The sequence below is a fragment of the Sturnira hondurensis genome, unplaced genomic scaffold (assembly GCF_014824575.4).
Source record: "Sturnira hondurensis isolate 20B ecotype Veracruz unplaced genomic scaffold, ASM1482457v3 Scaffold0007217, whole genome shotgun sequence".
Classification (NCBI taxonomy): Eukaryota; Metazoa; Chordata; class Mammalia; order Chiroptera; family Phyllostomidae; genus Sturnira; species Sturnira hondurensis.
In genome coordinates, this window is record NW_028079848.1 from 792,076 (window position 1) to 809,385 (window position 17,310).

General features: G+C 46.2%; 1 protein-coding gene across 2 annotated transcripts in view; it reads left to right on the forward strand.

The window, feature by feature from the left end:
- OLFM3 (olfactomedin 3) overlaps positions 1–17,310 on the forward strand; it is a 156,032-nt gene that overhangs the window by 105,073 nt on the left and 33,649 nt on the right. Inside the window, exon 1 of one of the 2 annotated variants that reach the window (XM_037051308.1) lies at positions 12,202–12,330. The exons of the other annotated variant lie outside the window; for it this stretch is intronic. Coding sequence (XP_036907203.1) covers positions 12,202–12,330 — 129 coding nt within the window. Of the gene's footprint in view, positions 1–12,201; positions 12,331–17,310 lie in introns of those variants that run through there. 2 annotated transcript variants of the gene reach the window in all.

Consider the following 17,310-nt stretch of genomic DNA (forward strand, 5'->3'; position numbering starts at 1 on the left):
TCTCTGGTCGGGGAGGTTTCCTGGGGACAAACAGGTGTGGTTGGGAGTCCTCACTCTCACTTTTCTTGCCGAGTGTCACATCTTTGATCTTTTCTTGGCTGTGCCTCTTTCGTCACACGGCCCGTGTCCACACATGTCAACCGTGCGCTCAGCTCTAGATTCTGCGACTTGGCTCCCCAGCTCCTTCTATCCACAGTGTGTGGTTCCTCATCCTTTTCTTTATTCTTACTAGGGCACCAAAAAGCTCCCCACCTGCTCTCCTCTCCCAGACCTCTGTCTCCTCCTCACCCTCTTCCCAATACGAGTCTGGAATCAATCACTCCCTTTCCCACAACTCTTTTTTTTAAGATTTATTTTTAGAGACAGGAAGAAGGGAGGGAGAGAAGCATCAATGTATGGTTGCCTCTTATGTGCCACTTACTGGGGCCGTGGCTTGCAACCCAGGCATGTGCCCTAGACTAGGAATCGAACCTGCGACCCTTAGGCTCGCAGGCCAGCACTCAATCCAATCCGCCGAGGCCCACCAGCCAGGGCCGCTTCCTGCAACTTTTGAAAGAGTCCTTGTGGTATGATCTGTTCTCCTGGGCAGTCACAGGAGCCGGCTGGCTCCTGCTACCTCCCCACCCCACCCCCTCTGTGCCATCCCCATCACGCACTCCTGATTGGCCCCACCCCAAGCAACTTAGAGTTCCTGAAAGAACCAGCGGTCCCTCACACCTCAGTGGTACCTGTCGACCTGCTATCCCAGGGCACAACGGCCTTCCTTCCGGATCGATCTGGGAAATTCCACTGACTCCACCGAAAACCACTGTCCCCGAAGCTTTTTTTATCCCACCCAAATGGAATGAACTAACTTGTTTATGTCCCACCACATCTTGCTCGCACTCCACATCGCCATCTAAGGGAAGTGTGCTCACAGGTGGACTCCTGCCTTGTGCCCATCAGCACCCCACTAGAAGGTGAGGTCTTGAATGAGAGTGGACTTGGTCGGCCTCTGGTGGCCTGTACCAAGTGTCCGCATGCAGTGAAGGATCAGCTAGTCCTGCCGAATGCACGTATGATCCAGCAGGAAATAAACCTCTGCCTGCAGATAGTAATCCTAAATATAATTTTTGTAGGAAAATACTGACTTGCGTATCACTGAAAGGCAAAACACAGGAGGCCAAAGTTATTCTTTGTCACTGGCATATTTACAAAGCAGTCCTGGGAGAAAAGCCACTAATGAGGGTCACACGAATGAGGGACCCCCATTGCGAGAGAGTAGTTATGAGTGGTCCCCCGATTTAAATCCAATAACTTCTTGAAAACCTCAGGGACTGCAGTATGCAGTAAATTGTAGCCTAAGCACGTGTGTTCGAGTGCTTAGAAAAGGGAACTTTTGTTAGTTTTGTTTCACTTTGAAAAGCCTGGAAAGAGTGGAGAGGGAAGACAGAAAATGTGACCTGCAGACTGTGAGGATTTCCAAGGCTTGAATCTCAGCCAGGCTGCCGGGCTGTGCACCAAAGGCACTGGGGAACCCTCGAACACCGCCTGCCCTCTGACCTCAGCGCAGGACTCCCAGAAAGGTTTCATCAAGGTTGCCCAAAGTGAAAGAGATGGAGAGGGGGAGAAGGAGAGGGAGAAAAGGAAAGGAGGATGGGAGAAAGGGTAGAAGAGAAGAAGAAGGGAAGGGAGAGAGGAGGGAGAGAGAAAAGGGGAGAAGGGAGGCGGGGAGGGAAGGAGAAGAAGCAGGAGAGAGAATGCGTTGCAAAGACACTGCACCTTTAACAAGGGCAGCATCGCTTCGCTCCTCTGTCAGAAGGTTTGCCCACCTCCCTGCAGAAACCTGACCAGAAGCCTCTCTACTGGAATTCATTTTCGGCCATACGCCCATGTCCCCGAGTACAGACGGATAGATATTAGAATTCCAACTTTTCCTTCTCAGCAGGTACGTGTGGTTTTGAATGTGATTTTCTCAGTCAACGCACAGTCCTTCAGGAGCTCTGATAGTCCTGTGTGGCTCCCCTCCTTCTCCAGGCAAATCTTCTTTTCTTAATCATGGTCACAGCCTTTCACAGCCTTTTCACACTCAGCAGCCCTCGAGTATGGCGCAGGTCAACGTCCTGCTTTTATCTGATTAATCAGGGGAGGTCAAAGCATAAAACACTGGGACTGAAAACAACGCACCTTGACCAAGGAAGGGCCCTACGACCTGACACACAGAACCGAACTCCTCCCAACCTGAATTCTGCCTCATTTCAGATCCAGAGTAAATTACACTGTCCATGGCCCTGAGCACATTAACAGTGACGATTACTAAGAGCTGGACTTTTAAAATGTGCTCAAGCACCTTTCCTAATGAAATTCTTGCCAATCATTTCAAGAACAGCACTAGTCCCGCCTCCTTCTACCCTCCGCTGTGCCTCTAAGAGTGCAACTCTTGGCTCAAATGTGCATAATTGTGCATAATTGCTTATATCCTCTTCCATCCCCAGACGGAGAAATGACTCAAGAGCTGGAGCTCTATCATATGTATTTTGCTTTCTTCCGTATACTACAGCTTCTGGCCCAACGATTGAACTTCATAAATGTTTAATCCATCAATACCTTTAAAGGTCAACGAGAGGGTAATAACAAACTTCTGCTTATGTTTGTCTAACAACACCACGGAGTGCAAACTTAGGCTGAAGAAATATGGAGAGGACAAAACATATTAAACAAAACGATCATCTATTTCATGCCAATAACAAGAGACAGGCTTTGTCAATTTTCCTTTCCTGATCCACTCGCTGTCAAGCCCATAATTCTAAGGGTCCTCGGACCGCTTTCAGCTATTGTTCCTCAGCTCCTCCTAAAACCCTTCTCATTAGGTTGATGGTCCTTAACTGCAGAGAAACAAAGGCCGAGGAAAGGAGGTGATACACCTGCACAGCTTCCTCTGTGCAATCAGCTCCCGTGGTGATGGTTTTCATGACCTGGTTCTTAACCTGTTTTCCCGACTCCCTTTTAGAGAAAACTCTGAAATTCTCATGACACTTTCAACGACAAAGCATGCCTGGTTCACTTCAAATCTGGCCCTTTCAACACTCATGTTTCACTACGTTTGCCTGCGCAGAGCTTTGAAATCACGAGACACTTACTGGTGCAGGGCGATGCGGACACAAGGCACAGCTGCTGCTGCTGTTGCTGCTGCTACGTAAACTCACTCTGCGGGCCTTCTGCCATTGAGGTGCCTTTTCACAAAGCAGGCTGCAAATGTCATCTGCTGTCGTCCTTTGGTGTCGAGGGTTATTTATTAGCACCAGATTCAGGATTCCTGCTAAACATACATTTCCAATGGCATGAGGGAGATAAGCCTGATGAAACAACTAAGCAACAAGGTTTCAGAAAATTGCCCATTTGAGGATCCAATTGTATTCTTTCACGCCGCCACTGAAACGTCTTCTTTCAGATCCCCGGGCAATTTTCCCACCGCTTTGTGGTGTCTCTTCCTAAACAATCTCTTTGGGGAGCGTTTTTGGCAATAATTGAACACTTCCGTCTGCCCTGGTGAGGTGGGTGAATGAGAAAAATCTGAACATAGACTCTGGTGAAAATGAACCAGGGGCTCCACCCCTTCCCTGAGACTCAGGGTCCCCCAGGGGACAGCTTTGCTCTGTCACAACCCGAGATGAACTCAGTCACGGGAAACATGTTGCCTTTCAGTTCTGGGCTCAGCTGGAAGCGTTCGTTGACTGAGAAGATGCCAGTGACTCACCCGTAATCTTCCCCTAAACGATTCCAATTCTTTTTAAAAGAGCGTCTGAAATCAGTATTTGCCGTAATAGTAGTATTGTTGGCTTGTGCACCTGCATGCACATGAGGACATTCTGGGAACGTGATTGTGAGGTTCAAATACCGGCCTCGCCATTCATTAGCTACATGACCTCAACTAGCTCACTTCACCTCGCAGCGCCTCGGTTCCTCACCAGGGAAGGGGCTGCAGTAACACCACCAACGCCTAGGGTCTGCGCAAGGATTGAATGAGTTCATACAAGTTCTCAGGCCAGCGCTGGGGAAACAGGCTGCGATAGGCAGCTCCCCGCAGCACTGTGGGGTGGGCATGTTAGACCCCATTCCTTCCCAGGATGCCCTGCACAGTGAGGCCCCTGCAAACCAGCCACATTAGAATCAAGAATAGGTTGCACTTTCAAGAGTTGGAGAGAAGCCTTTATATGAGTAAGTCGCCCCAAAGTTGCATGTTCTTCACTTCATCACAATTTCCGTCTCTGCCCTGTCTGCCACAAAGGCGAGGAAAAGATACAGGACTCCTTTGGCTCTGGGAAAATGACTCCCATAGATGGAGAGCCTCTTAGCAGCTGGTCCCGTGGTAAGTGCTATGTATGTAGAATTTCATCCCATCCTCACAAATGCCTGAGGAAGTAGGCTCATCTAGTAACCCCAATTTCCATGCAGAAATCCAAGGCTCCGAGAGGCCGCACCCTAGCCATGTGTCGGAGCAGAGTGGGTGGGTGTCGGGGTGTGCACNCCCCAAAGTTGCATGTTCTTCACTTCTTCATCACAATTTCCGTCTCTGCCCTGTCTGCCACAAAGGCGAGGAAAAGATACAGGACTCCTTCGGCTCTGGGAAAATGACTCCCATAGATGGAGAGCCTCTTAGCAGCTGGTCCCGTGGTAAGTGCTATGTATGTAGAATTTCATCCCATCCTCGCAAATGCCTGAGGAAGTAGGCTCATCTAGTAACCCCAATTTCCATGCAGAAATCCAAGGCTCCGGGAGGCCGCACCCTAGCCATGTGTCGGAGCAGAGTGGGCGGGTGTCAGGGTGTGCACAGGGACAAGGCTGTGCTCCTCAGTGGGACACTATAGTATGGAAGGGACTCTAGAGGGAACTCAGTTTCATATCATTCCCCAGTGAGAGAACCCAGAGTGACGAAGCTGGTACAAAATCAAAGTCTTCTTGCCTTATCATACCTCAGTCCCAGCACTCTGCCCACTCCCTTCCCCTGGTCTAATCCGGAATTTACCTTTTCCCACTTCTTCAGTTTGGAGTGTGTTTGGGGGCAGGGCGGTGGGGTGGGGGGGAGAAAAGGCGTGTGTTCTGTGAATGCATTCCTCCCGCACACGTGCCGTTTTCCCCCTTGGAAGCAGCAACAGCAGCTGCCCAGGGAGGGCCCCCCAGGGCTTCTCCGATGAAGGAGGAGATGAGAAGACAGAAATCCCCGCTAAATTCATTCTTTCACTAGTGGAAACTTTTGAGATAACCCTGCCGCCTCGAGGCAGGAATGGCAAAGCACTGAATTCTAGGAGCGGAACGGGGTCACTAATGAATGGCCAAGGGCCACATGCAGGGGAGCCAGTGATAGATAGGATCTCTGTCACCCCTAATTGGATTTATGCAAACGCATGCTTCCTGTAGCCTGCAGCCTCTCCCTTAGCCAAAGGCGAGAGGAAGACAAGATAGTTTCCCTGCCTAGTGGGGGTGTAAGAGATTTGGGGCTTATCGAGGAAACGCAGAGCGAGACCTGCAGGCACTCCTTCTAGGCGTAGACCCAAAGTGCTTGCATTCTAACTCTGAAATGTGGGAGGAAAAAGCATTCTTAACCACAGGCATAACGTTTCACTATGTCACACTGTCCACTAGTCACGTGTACACTCATTGGACAAACACAAAACACACATGCGAAATGCAATATATTACACTGGCTTGGTTTGCAAAAAATAAAATAATAATAAAAAGAAGAAGGGTATATTGTAATTTCACACTGAGAACGGCCTCATTTTTAAACTAAGGGCAGGACATGAACAAAACAGTACCATATTCACTTAATAAATATTTATAGAGAACCTACTATGTGCTGGGCACTCCCCTGAGTATTGAGAATACCCCAGGGAACAAGCCAAGCCAAGTCCCCGCCTTCGTGGAACTTCGTTTCCGATGGAGGAAACACACAGTGGACCCGATGAATGAGTAGCAGGCAGAGAACATGCGCCAGTCACAAGTTTTAAGGAGAAAAATAGCAAAGCAGCCAGGAGCCATATGAAGTAACCAGATGGAAAGAGTAGACATTTGAGATGGCATGATCAGCATGGACCTTGTGAGAAGGCGATCTTGAAATTCGAACAAAAAGGAAGTGAGGAGAATTTGGGGACTGGAACTCCGCCAGAGGAGAGCAAACCCAGAGACTCTGAGTTGGAACAGTGTCTCACATCTCTGAGAACACAGAGGGACTCTGGTGAGGAGGAGTAAGAAACGAGATCGGCAAGACACGAGGAGGCCAGACTGTGTGGAACCTTACAGTTCACGCTAAGTATTTCTACTCTTACCATGAGGGAGATGGGGGTCCATTAAAGAGTTTTGAGCATAGAAAGAACATAATCTGACTTAAATTTTAACAGGACCCTTCTGATGAGGGGTGGGACCATAAAGAATAGACTGAGGTAGTACCAGGCCAGTAACTGGTGGCTTGTGTGACAAACGGAATGAGACATGACGGTTACTTGGATCAGCATGGTGGCAGTGGGGTTGGGAATAAATGGTTAAATGCCAGATGTATTTTGAAAGTAGAGACCAGGAGACCTGCTGATGGAATCAACAAGATATGTAAAGTTAAAAAAAAAAGAAAAAGTTGTGTTTGAAACCTAACCCTTTGGACAGACCTGCTGTAGCACATGGGAGAGACTGTAGGACTATAGGAATGACTGCATAGGTATGTCTTTTCCTTATGTCTTTGAGGTTTGGCTTTGTTTGCTGGAGACAGGGAAGGCATACTAGGAGCTCATTTTTGAACATGTTCAATTTAAGATGTCTATTAAACACCCAAGTGGGGATGTCAAGTAAATAATTGGATAAGAAGCCTGAATTGATAGAGCAGGTCTGAGGGGAAGAAATGAATTTGGGAGTCATTAGCATATAGATGAGGGGAAAAAATCAACAAAAGAGACTAAGAGAGATGAGTCAGAAAGTCAAGTCGGAGGAAAACGAGGTGAATGTGGTCTCCTCGAAGCCAAGTGCAGAAATCATTTCAAGGAGGAGAAAGTCAAAGTCTGATGAATATAACTCATAGGTCAAGAAAGCCTATGAGTCACTTCTCCGAGGACAGAGCATGGACTGCTAAATTTAGCAATGTGGGTCACTGCGAGCCTTGATAAAAGCAGTATTTATCAGTCGAGTGGAGAAGTGTTGAGAAAAACTTGATTAGGAGGAGAAAAACCAAAGATGATGAGTACAGACAATTCTTTCAACAAGGCATGCTCTAAAAAAAAAAATAACAGTGAGAAATGAAGGGACAAACACAGAAAAAGTGGCATAAAGAAAATACTGTGTAATTGTCTGTATTTAAAATAAGAGATACAGGGAGTGCTTGTATACTGCTGGGAATAATCCATTAAAAACAGAAAGCTTTGTTGTCAGAAAGAAAGGACAGGATTAAGAGAGCTGTCTTTGAGGAAGGGGGGTGGACTTGATTGAGAGCAGTCTCCCCAAAGTGCGGTGCTCTGAGCACCAGCTAGAAGACTTTCAGAAATGCAAGCTATTTGGCCTGATGCTGGAGCTAATATCAGACTCTTAGGAGGCACCTAGGAACCTCAGTCTTAATAAGCTTGCAGGTGACTCTTCTGCACAATGTCCGAAAGGGACAGCACAGAGAGAGGGGCCAGCCTTTCCTAGACACCAAGGATCCATCCATGGCAGGAAGAGGAAGGGGGAGCCCGTGGGCACAGGGGAGCTAGGGGAGTACATGTGGCAGTGAGACTATAGGGAGTTCTCTTGCAATTGCCTTGACCTTTCAGTGAAGGAGAAGCAAGGCCAGTGGCTCTTCTCCTTCACCTTGAGTTGGACTATTCACTCCAGGAACCCAGAGTGACTTGAGTCACTCAGCAACATTCTACTATTCTCTTCACCCACCGTGACTGAGCAGAAAGCCAGCGTACAGCTCAAGCCCAGCTCCACTTCCCCCAGTGAAGCCACGGAACTGCACACCTTCTCAGGGCCTGAGTTGATCTACACCTTCGGGGCCTGCCCCAGTCATGCCATTTCTTACCAAGAGTGGGGTTGCCTCCCACAGAGCACCTGACACACTCCAGGCACCTCCAGATAGAGTCTCTCATTTGATCTTTCTGAGAACCCTTCCCTACAGCTGCACGCATCTTATTTTATAGACCAGAGAAAGAGGACTCATAAATGGAGCTATTTATTTACCTGACCATTCGCAAACCATGCCTCCACCGGGGGTCGACAGCACCCCCAAAGTGACTGTAACACAACACCGTCTCCCACCTTCCTCCTTTCACACCACCCTTCCTTCTGTCTCAGCTTAACCTGCTGACAAGAGCCCACTTGGCTCTTCTCTAGGGGTCGCTTTGCTTTAACCGCGCTCTGCACCAGCCACACGGTTCATCCATCATCACTCTACCCAGCAGCCTGCCTCTCCTGCTGCGCCTCCTCCACCAGTAGGTTCTTCGCTGGTCTCTGCAAAACCGTCTCCTGGGCCTCTTTCCTCTCTTCCTCGGGCCTTCTGCAGAGTTTAAATGTATTAAACTATAATGAAGTCCATGTACACTATTCCTTCTTTAATTTTTCTAGTGTTTCGCACATAATCACAGCCTCTTCTCTCATTTTGCTCAAGGTCAAACTTTTGGGTTCTCGACCATATTTTATGTGACCACCGGGGTCTTTCCATGCATTTGATGTTTTCTGATCTAAGCTGAGTTCAGCAGAAACCCCTACACACCTACCAAAAAAGGGCCCTATTCACTAGAAAGTGAATTGTCAATGAAGCAATAGATTAAGGGAAAAAAATAAAATTCTAAAGACGGGACATGCCGACATTACATAAGTCACCTGTAAATCTTTTTGGTCACTATTTATTTGCTTACCAATTATTTATTACATAGGTGTATCATTAAATATTCTCTGAATAATAGGAAGACAGGCTACCATAACACATCTAATGAATAAATGTATTGATCCCTATCATTCAGCATTCCATTAGCAGTAACGCACTTTGTAGGTTTTGATTGGTCCCCATGGAGATTGTAAAAAGGATATATGTGGTCAGGTCATATTTTCTGTGAAATTACCAGAGTTCCTAATATTTTCATCATTCACTAGTGATATGCACTGATTTTGTTGTTTCTAAACAAAAGTGTATAGGTAATGACGCAGAGGTAACTAAATCTAGAGATTATTTTGAATTAAAGTCTAAATACAAGCATTGGTGAGTAGTTTTAAGACTGTTGCTCAATCAAACATTTTTGTCATCCGTGTGGGACCCGTGATTTTTGCTAGGTCACTGCAGTTGTGTGGTCCTAGTGCAGGCGGCTCTTCTCTGAACTCCATAGGTGGGTACTTACATTCGGGGGACTCCATCTACCATCGGCAACTTACATCCAGGTGCCAATGAACTCTCTGTTTTCCCAAAAGTCATACTACTTCTACGTGTACTTCTTGCCCTGATGAACACCGTTCACCACCGAAGCTGAAAATTTCCACGGGGAACTTTCTCTCTCTGACTTTTCCCATCTAGTCAACCACTAGGTGCTGTCGATCCGACGTGGAATCTCTCTGGAATCCATCCTTTGGAACTCTACTCCCAGTTCCATACCCCAGGACCTTGTCACATCTCACCTCCACTAGGAGAGTGTGTCCCTAAGTGACCTTCCTGTCTCTGATGTTCTGCTCTTCCCCCACCTGTCTAACCTGCATCATAAAAACACCAACGTAATCATTTGAGACGTAACACTGATGATTTCACTGCTCTGCTTAAATTCCTTGAGTTACTAACAAGGTAATACCCAGACACCTTCAGGGGGTCCCTGAGCCCGGCATCTGGTCACTGTGAACAGTTCCAGCCTGGTCTTTTCACGGGGACTCCACCGCCATTCATCCTTCCCTTGTAGAACTTCTCTAAGCACCAGGTTTCCTGCCCCAAGACAGGCTGCTACTTCTACACGGAAAAATCACCTCCCCAGACTAGAAGTTCTAAAGTGGAAATGGTAATGAGAATCACTTCACTGGAACATGAGAGCACCACACACTATTTAGGTCTTTACAAATGGTAGTTATGTTGATTTCCCACAACTAATAATCATTAGAATGAAAGCTTTTCTATTTCAATGTGTGCCATTTAAAACCTGCTCTAAAAACAGCACGTTGTAGCTTTTATGTTGTTCATAAACATCATCGAATCATAAACGTTCACTATTGTTCTCTTTCAGCCTTTAGTGCGGTTATTTGCATCTCTGGGAAATTACAAGAAGCATTCCATGTATGTTGGGTTTTTATTTCTTTTCTTTTGAATTTGCAATTAAGAGCCCGGTTTCCTCTGACATTCAATCCTATATTCTTCCAAAGAGACGATTATCTTGTCAACTGACAGTTCCATTAATAAGTATAATTACTATCTGCCATGTTGCATCTTAAATTATCCAGTAATTGCATGTATATTTGTTTTCAATTTTGCAAATTAAGCTCTTGAAAAGACACGCCCCTCCCTTAGGAAAATTGGATAGAGTTACAGGTATATTTCTAACCAATCAGATTTGTAAAATCCACTTCGCTTTTCGTTATCACCAAACTGTAATACTAGAATAAAATGCAGTACTTTCTATAAGTGCTCTGCTATTTAATGCCAAGTTCAGTGTATAAACTACTGGGCTTTTATCCTAATTGGTTTATCATAGGATGGGATTATTGAAAGACAAACATAAGCAACATCGGATTTTTCTGGATATTTGGTTAAAAAGTAAAAGTGAACTAAAATCCTGTGGATATAATTTAGAAGGAAAACAATCGCCTGGTTTCCAGGGAATAGATGCAATTTGAGGAGTATCTGAGTATTCACCCCAGTTTAACGCTGTTTTTGAAACTAAATGCGGCACACATTTCCATAAATATGTATCTCTCTCAATTTCTGGCAGCTACTTCTTTATTTCTCCTGCCTAAACTGTTTAAGAAAAATACATATCTTTGGCTGAAAAATTCCAATTGCAAACAATTTCAGAATTCTCCTAAGGAATCCAAACAATATTTTTTCCTGTTTATAAGTTTTCTTTTCGTTTCATGTTCATTCAGCCATATTTCCTTTTATATCTTACCTCTATATTTTTATTTTAAATCATATATTCTATACAAGACAACGGCCTCTGATTTGTTCCATTCAAGATCTGAGATTTCGATGCGGGCAATCTGCGGTATTTGCAAAGAATATAATAAAGTTACCCATAAGCTCCAATGCAATAATACATTTGCCAACAAAAAATATCTAATAAACAAGTCCTTCATTGAATTTTACAGCTGAAGGAAGAGCCTTGGAGAGCACAGAGTCCAACCCCCATACAGTGTAGAAAAGGGAAAAAAAAACTTGAAGCCAAAGAATTGTGATGTCACTGGCCAGTCACGTGACTGACTAACCACAAGAGAACAAGACCCTCAGGCGCCCTGATTCCAAATCTGTGTGCTCTTTCCTTAAGTCACATGCTCTCTCCCAAGACAGACTCCTGGTATCAGGTACCCGAGAAAGCAGAGCTAAGTGCGTTTGCCAGGTGCCTGAGCATCTGTTGGAAACACATGCAAGTTTCTGTAGGGGAAGCTCTTCTCCGAGGCTGTCTTTCCTGCCAGTCCACCTGCAAGGTGGCCGCCTCCCCACAGGCAGCAGCTGTGTGTTTTGGGGATGTTCCTTAGAGGCCAGGAAGCTAATTTTGGGTTGCTATTTTTAAAAGTCTCTTACTCTCCTCTTGGGCATTCTGTGCAGACTTGGGTTTTCATGATCGGTGCCTGGAGACGGGTGGAGGTATGTAGGCCGCTGTCTGAAACGTGTGAGTAAGCAGAGACCTCCATCCAAAGGTGCGTTTTTAATGAAGGCCAAAGAGGGGATTGCACTCCCACAGGCCCTCGGGGAAATGGGCTCTGTGGGTGCTCACTGCATCCAGTGGGGTAGGAACCACCCGGGGCTCCCGCTCCCGCCAACCTCTGCTCTGACGATGCTTACCAAGCAAGCCCTTCCCAGATATCCCTGGTTTGTCTGGGAAGGGAGGCCAAGGCAAAGCAGGGCACTCCCCATGCGGGCGGGGGCAGAGGTTCGGGGGCTCCTCCCAGGGTTCACAGCTGGAGAGTGGATCTCCTTTCATGTGTAGATGTGGCCGCTGCAGCCCCGCCTCCCGCTGCCGGCCCTGCCCCGGGGATCTCCACCAGCCTCGGTGAAAACTCATTAGCTGCACCGCCATGAGCCCTCCACTGCTGAAGCTGGGTGCTGTGTTGAGCGCCTTGGCCATGATCTCTAACTGGATGTCCCAAATGCTCCCTCCCTGGGTAGGACTGAACAGCACGAGGCTGTCGACGCCAGACACCTTAGTAAGTCACCGGGGTGAGTTTGGCCTTCTCGGGAAGTAGGTGCATTAAACCAGTGGGCTTGATTTTGAGCATTGCAGAGCCTCAGATTTTGCTTCTCTGTGTAGTAACTTCAGGCGTTTTTTATGAACCCTTAAACAGTACATCAAGAAAAATAGACTTCCCAAGATATTACCTGGGAAAGGAAATAACTCATTAAATTCTTCATCATCAGAAGCTTTAATTTAACTTTATTAACCTGAGCTTTGGAAGGATTCTTAAATCTGTTTTCTTTTTCATTCTTCTTTTAATGTCTGTGATATCCCTGTAATTTTTCCTATACAGGCTCTTCTACCTAATCTAGTTGTGCTGTGACAGGTTCTTCTTAGAATTGAATTCCTGTGGCTCTTTGCAGTGCATTCAGTCAGAGAAAGCAAGATCTTTTAAACATAAATGAACAAAACTTCAGCAGTTTAAAGCCCACCAGAAAGTCCCTAAGAAGCTAAGAAACACCAAGAGATAGCTCACTTGATAAAAATCATCTCTCTGTATTGTTTAATTTTTTATACCGACTTTGCCTCTTACCAGTGTAACTCTTGTAGTCTTCCATCACGTAAAATTAGTAGGTTTTTTAACCCTTGCCAAATTACAACCAAACCTCATCTGATAGTCTGAACAGGGTATAGTGGGCAATACTCTAAATAAAAACTATTTATTTAGAGTTTCAAATAAAAAACTATTTTCAAATAAAAACTATTGGTTTTTCCAGTAGAGGTTTATAAATTCAAAGAGAAGGACTATCCTAGAAAGACAACGTTCCTGCTATCAGATAAAATGCACAGAAACAATTAGTAATTGGCAGCCTTCACCTTTGTATCTTATCTGATTTTAACCACAGGATTTCCCCAGTGAATCAGAAAAAGCCAGATATTAAAAGGAAAGGAATGCTCAATTTTCAAGATGTGCACGCAGTTACTGATAAAAATTAATCTATCCATCACTGTGTAATTAACTGAATAGAGTCGGGTCAAATTATTTCCATAATTTCCCAGATTCACCCAGCACTGAGGGTGTTAGCAGAGGACCCGGGAGGTGCACAGTGACCACCCCCCTGCAGGTTTTAGCCGCCCCTGAGTCACTTAAGAAACCTCCCTGCCTCTGCATGGCTTGCGTGGGGATGGACAGATGGAAAAGGAAGGCAGAATGGGTCATCAATAAACAATGATAAAACCAAGAAACGCACGATGCTTAATATTTACTGAGATTTTCTCAGTGTTCAAATTTCCTCTGTGTTCAAGTGCCTGATGGTTTGGAACAACTGAGTTGTTGAATGAACTCGTCCAAGAAAGAAATGTCTCTGAACTAAAAAAATCCAGGACCGAGTTCTCTGTCGAACTTGGCACCTTGCTTCTGAGATAAATATTCTGCGCGTGGGTAGACGTTGGTTTGTGTTACTTCCTATTATTGTTGATGGAGAAGAATCAAATTTCCAAAGTGATGCGTGATTCCTTTAGGACTTTGAGCTATCTTGTCATTTTAAAGCAAACTTATTTTCTTCGCTTTCTGGTTGGTAATCTGTTGGTTGGAAAATACACAGCACTGTCCTGGTTTATGAAATGTGCTAACACAACCAAATATTCCTTGAGTGTAAAAAAACCCAGAGGGTTCAGGAAGGTTTGCGCCATGGTATTTCCTGGAACGGGCAAAAGCTCTTTATTCCCTTTTGCATGCCGTGGGGAAGTGACATTCCTCAGCAGTGGACAATGTCCATGACGGCACTTCCCTACCTTAATTATTCAGGATAATTGCTCATACTCTAGAATTCCCGCGGTGGAAAATGAATGGCTCTGTTTTTCAGGGATTAACATCATAAAATGTTAACGCTGGAAAGGCTCTTAGGAACCATCCAAGCCAGTCATTTTCACACTGTTTTTGGCAGGAATGCCCCTCCGTGTTTTTAAATTAAATCCCCCCCTAAGCATGCTGAATAAATAATATTGGTGGCACAAAACTTGAAGTGGAAATCCAATCTGTGAAACAGGTCGCTGGTCTCACAAATAATAGATGATGGGAGGAGGCATTCCCTGGTCCTCTGACCCTCTGCCCTGAGTCGAAATCGACCCCGCCCCAGGCACCCACCCTCAAACCGCAGCACTCCGGAGAGCTGCAGCGGCGCAAATGTGACGGAACCCCACTGCCTCATTGCAAGTGGGAAGGCAGTCCCAAAATGTGTAGGTGGCTGAACACGTTTCTCCAGCTGGTTAAGGACAGGGCCAAGGGTGGAAGCAGGCCACCCAAGGGCACTCCTGGACGCCGCTGCTGGCTTCTCTCTGCCCTGCTCACGGGGTTTCCCGTGACCCTGGACTCCCATTGGCTTCCACTGAAGGGCGGGTAGTTCCTTCCTGGTGGGGAGCGCAAGGAGGTCCAACCCTTCCGGCTTCCTCACTCTGAGTTTTCATTCTGATCAGATGGATGGGTGAGCCTGCAATTGAGTGCACACACACACACACACACACACACACACAGTAAGTCTTAAAATCGGATTCATGTGCATTGGTGACATGAATACGCGGCAAAAAGTGCAGTTACACTAACAGGAGCTCAGTCTTTCTTCAGAAGCATAGTTCTCAAGGACCTGTAAAAAATTGTTTGAAGAATAAGAAAGGCAAACCATTAATAATTAAAGGGGAATTCAATCTTTGTAAGGCAGCTGTCTCTGAAACAGTGGAGTGAAACTTGATTGTTTCAAATGTTGAAAAAGGTTTTTAAATGTTCAGGCTATTCTTATTAGGCAGTAGTTGAACCAGCTCCTCATGAAGAGCTAAGCTCCCTCTCGTTTTCCTTAGAACCCTGGAACTCCCCTTCACCCTCCTCTCGGGCTCTGCTTCGTCCCTTTCTCATTTTCCCCTTCTCATCTTCCCCGGGCCCATCCACCTCGGCCGCAGCTGCTGGCTCCATAAAAGCTCGGGCTCCCGAGACGTTTCTCCCTGGTGCTGTGTAACTTGCCCTTGACACTGAGCTTCTTAGAAACCCCCGTGCACTGTGGACTGCACACCAGGCAGAATGTGAAGAGCAGCTGACAAGGGGACTGGCAGCAGACACCTGGTGACTTCAGGAAGCCCACCCCGCTGAGGTGAGGCAACACCTCGAAGGGACTCATGGGCAGAGCAGTTTGCTTGTTATACTTGCAAATATCTAGCTGGCTTCTCTTCTGAACTCCCCACTTCAGTGGGTGAGTGTGTTTTCAGGGCGGCAGAGTAAGTACAACCGCCCGATGCCCACTCTCAACACTCTCTGAGCCTCTGAAAGGCAACTCCTGGGGAAGGTGCCTGGCTTCTCTGTGTTGTGAGGGCTGTTCTTCTTCCCCATTTTGTGAAGGAGCAACTAAGCAAGTTAAGGACGGAGAGATGGGTGAGAGAACAGAATGGTACATCTTGACAGCCGCAGAGAACGGGATCAGGGCCTCTTAAAGAAAAACTGAGACCCGAGTGAGAAGGTGGATTTACTCCTGTTTAAGTGCTCAAAGCAGAAGCAGGCCGAAAGGGCGGAGGGACAGGGAGCAGCTCAGATTCAGCCCAGTTTTTCCACCCATGAGAGGGGCTGGCTATGAAGCAGCGATGGTCCTGGCATGCAGAGTTCAAGTGCAGACTCAGGAGAAGCGTCATGGAGTGGAGGGACCCAGGAGTCAACTCTGTGTCACTGCAATTTCCAGACTACAAGCAGAGGTAACCCACCAACCTCAATTTGATGCCTTTGAGGAGTTTTTTACAGTTGTTTTATCTCAGAGCCTTGGGGTCCTCTTGAGTGAGGAATGCACATCTGTACTTCAGTTCCAACTAGTCTCCTAAGAAGTAGGAAGCCAATAGCTAGGCCGAGACATCTTTATTAACACGGCCTCCAGAACGGAGCTTCTTTGGGCTCAGTCTGCCCACGTGTCTCTGACTGCCAACCTCACCTCTCTCCCCTCTCTACACTGAGAGCCATTAGCGTACGAAACCACATTTCACTTGGAGGCGGAACCTCACCCTAGGCCGAGCATTTATAAGGGGTTTCCATCATTCGGATGCCTCCACTCTACATTGAACAGGCTTCAGTAAATGGATTTTTTTCCTGCTTTCTTTTCCCCTGCCTTGCACACCACTCCCAGCACCGAAGCCCTCATTCCTTTTTGCCTACCTGCCCTTTTATGAAATGCCCAGAACCTCAAACCAAAACAAAAGACCTGGTGATGTTCCACCCACCGATTTTGTTCTCTTCAAAGGATCAGAGCTTTGTCCCTGTGCCCCGCCCTCCACCTGGGCCCTGATACGTGACTGTGACACCCTCCGCAGAAACACCAGGCATCACTGCACCCCGAGTGTCTGGTGGCCCCTGTCTCCACACTGGAAAATGCCTCCACCTACCTGCAGGTGTCTCCTCTAGAGCATGGTATTTTTGGACGACTTGCAAATGGACACAGACCATCTACAGGCATTTATCTGCAGAGGATAAATGGAATGGGCGCTGGAGAAAGCTCGTTTAAGTCCCGTGTGAGATGTTGATCAAATGGATGGCTTGGGGGAAAAATGGCTCAAGTTTTTGAACTTCAGTTTCCTGATAAGAAAAGTACAATACTGCCTATTTCTAATCTATTTCTAAGGGTAGTTGGCTCAAAAGAAATGAGGCTAATACAAGACAGGAAATTTTCTAAACAGAAAAATCTACTGAAATGCAAGCTGCCTTATTAAGTTTTGCTTTGACCTCGGTCTTCATGATCCTTCTTTTCCAGTGCAGAGCCCCTGAGATGCTGGGATTACTCTGACACAGTAGCTTTATATTTATAAAGCATCGTTATGCAATGAAATTATAAGCCAAGAATGTGGACTTGAAATCCAGTCCTTAAAACTGTCATTTCCTTCTCCTATTTAGAGTACTCTTAAATATCTCATGAGTTTTATAATATCAAAACCTGTTCAATAGTTCACTTAGTTCTAATTAACACCAAAGATTCAAAGGGACCACATC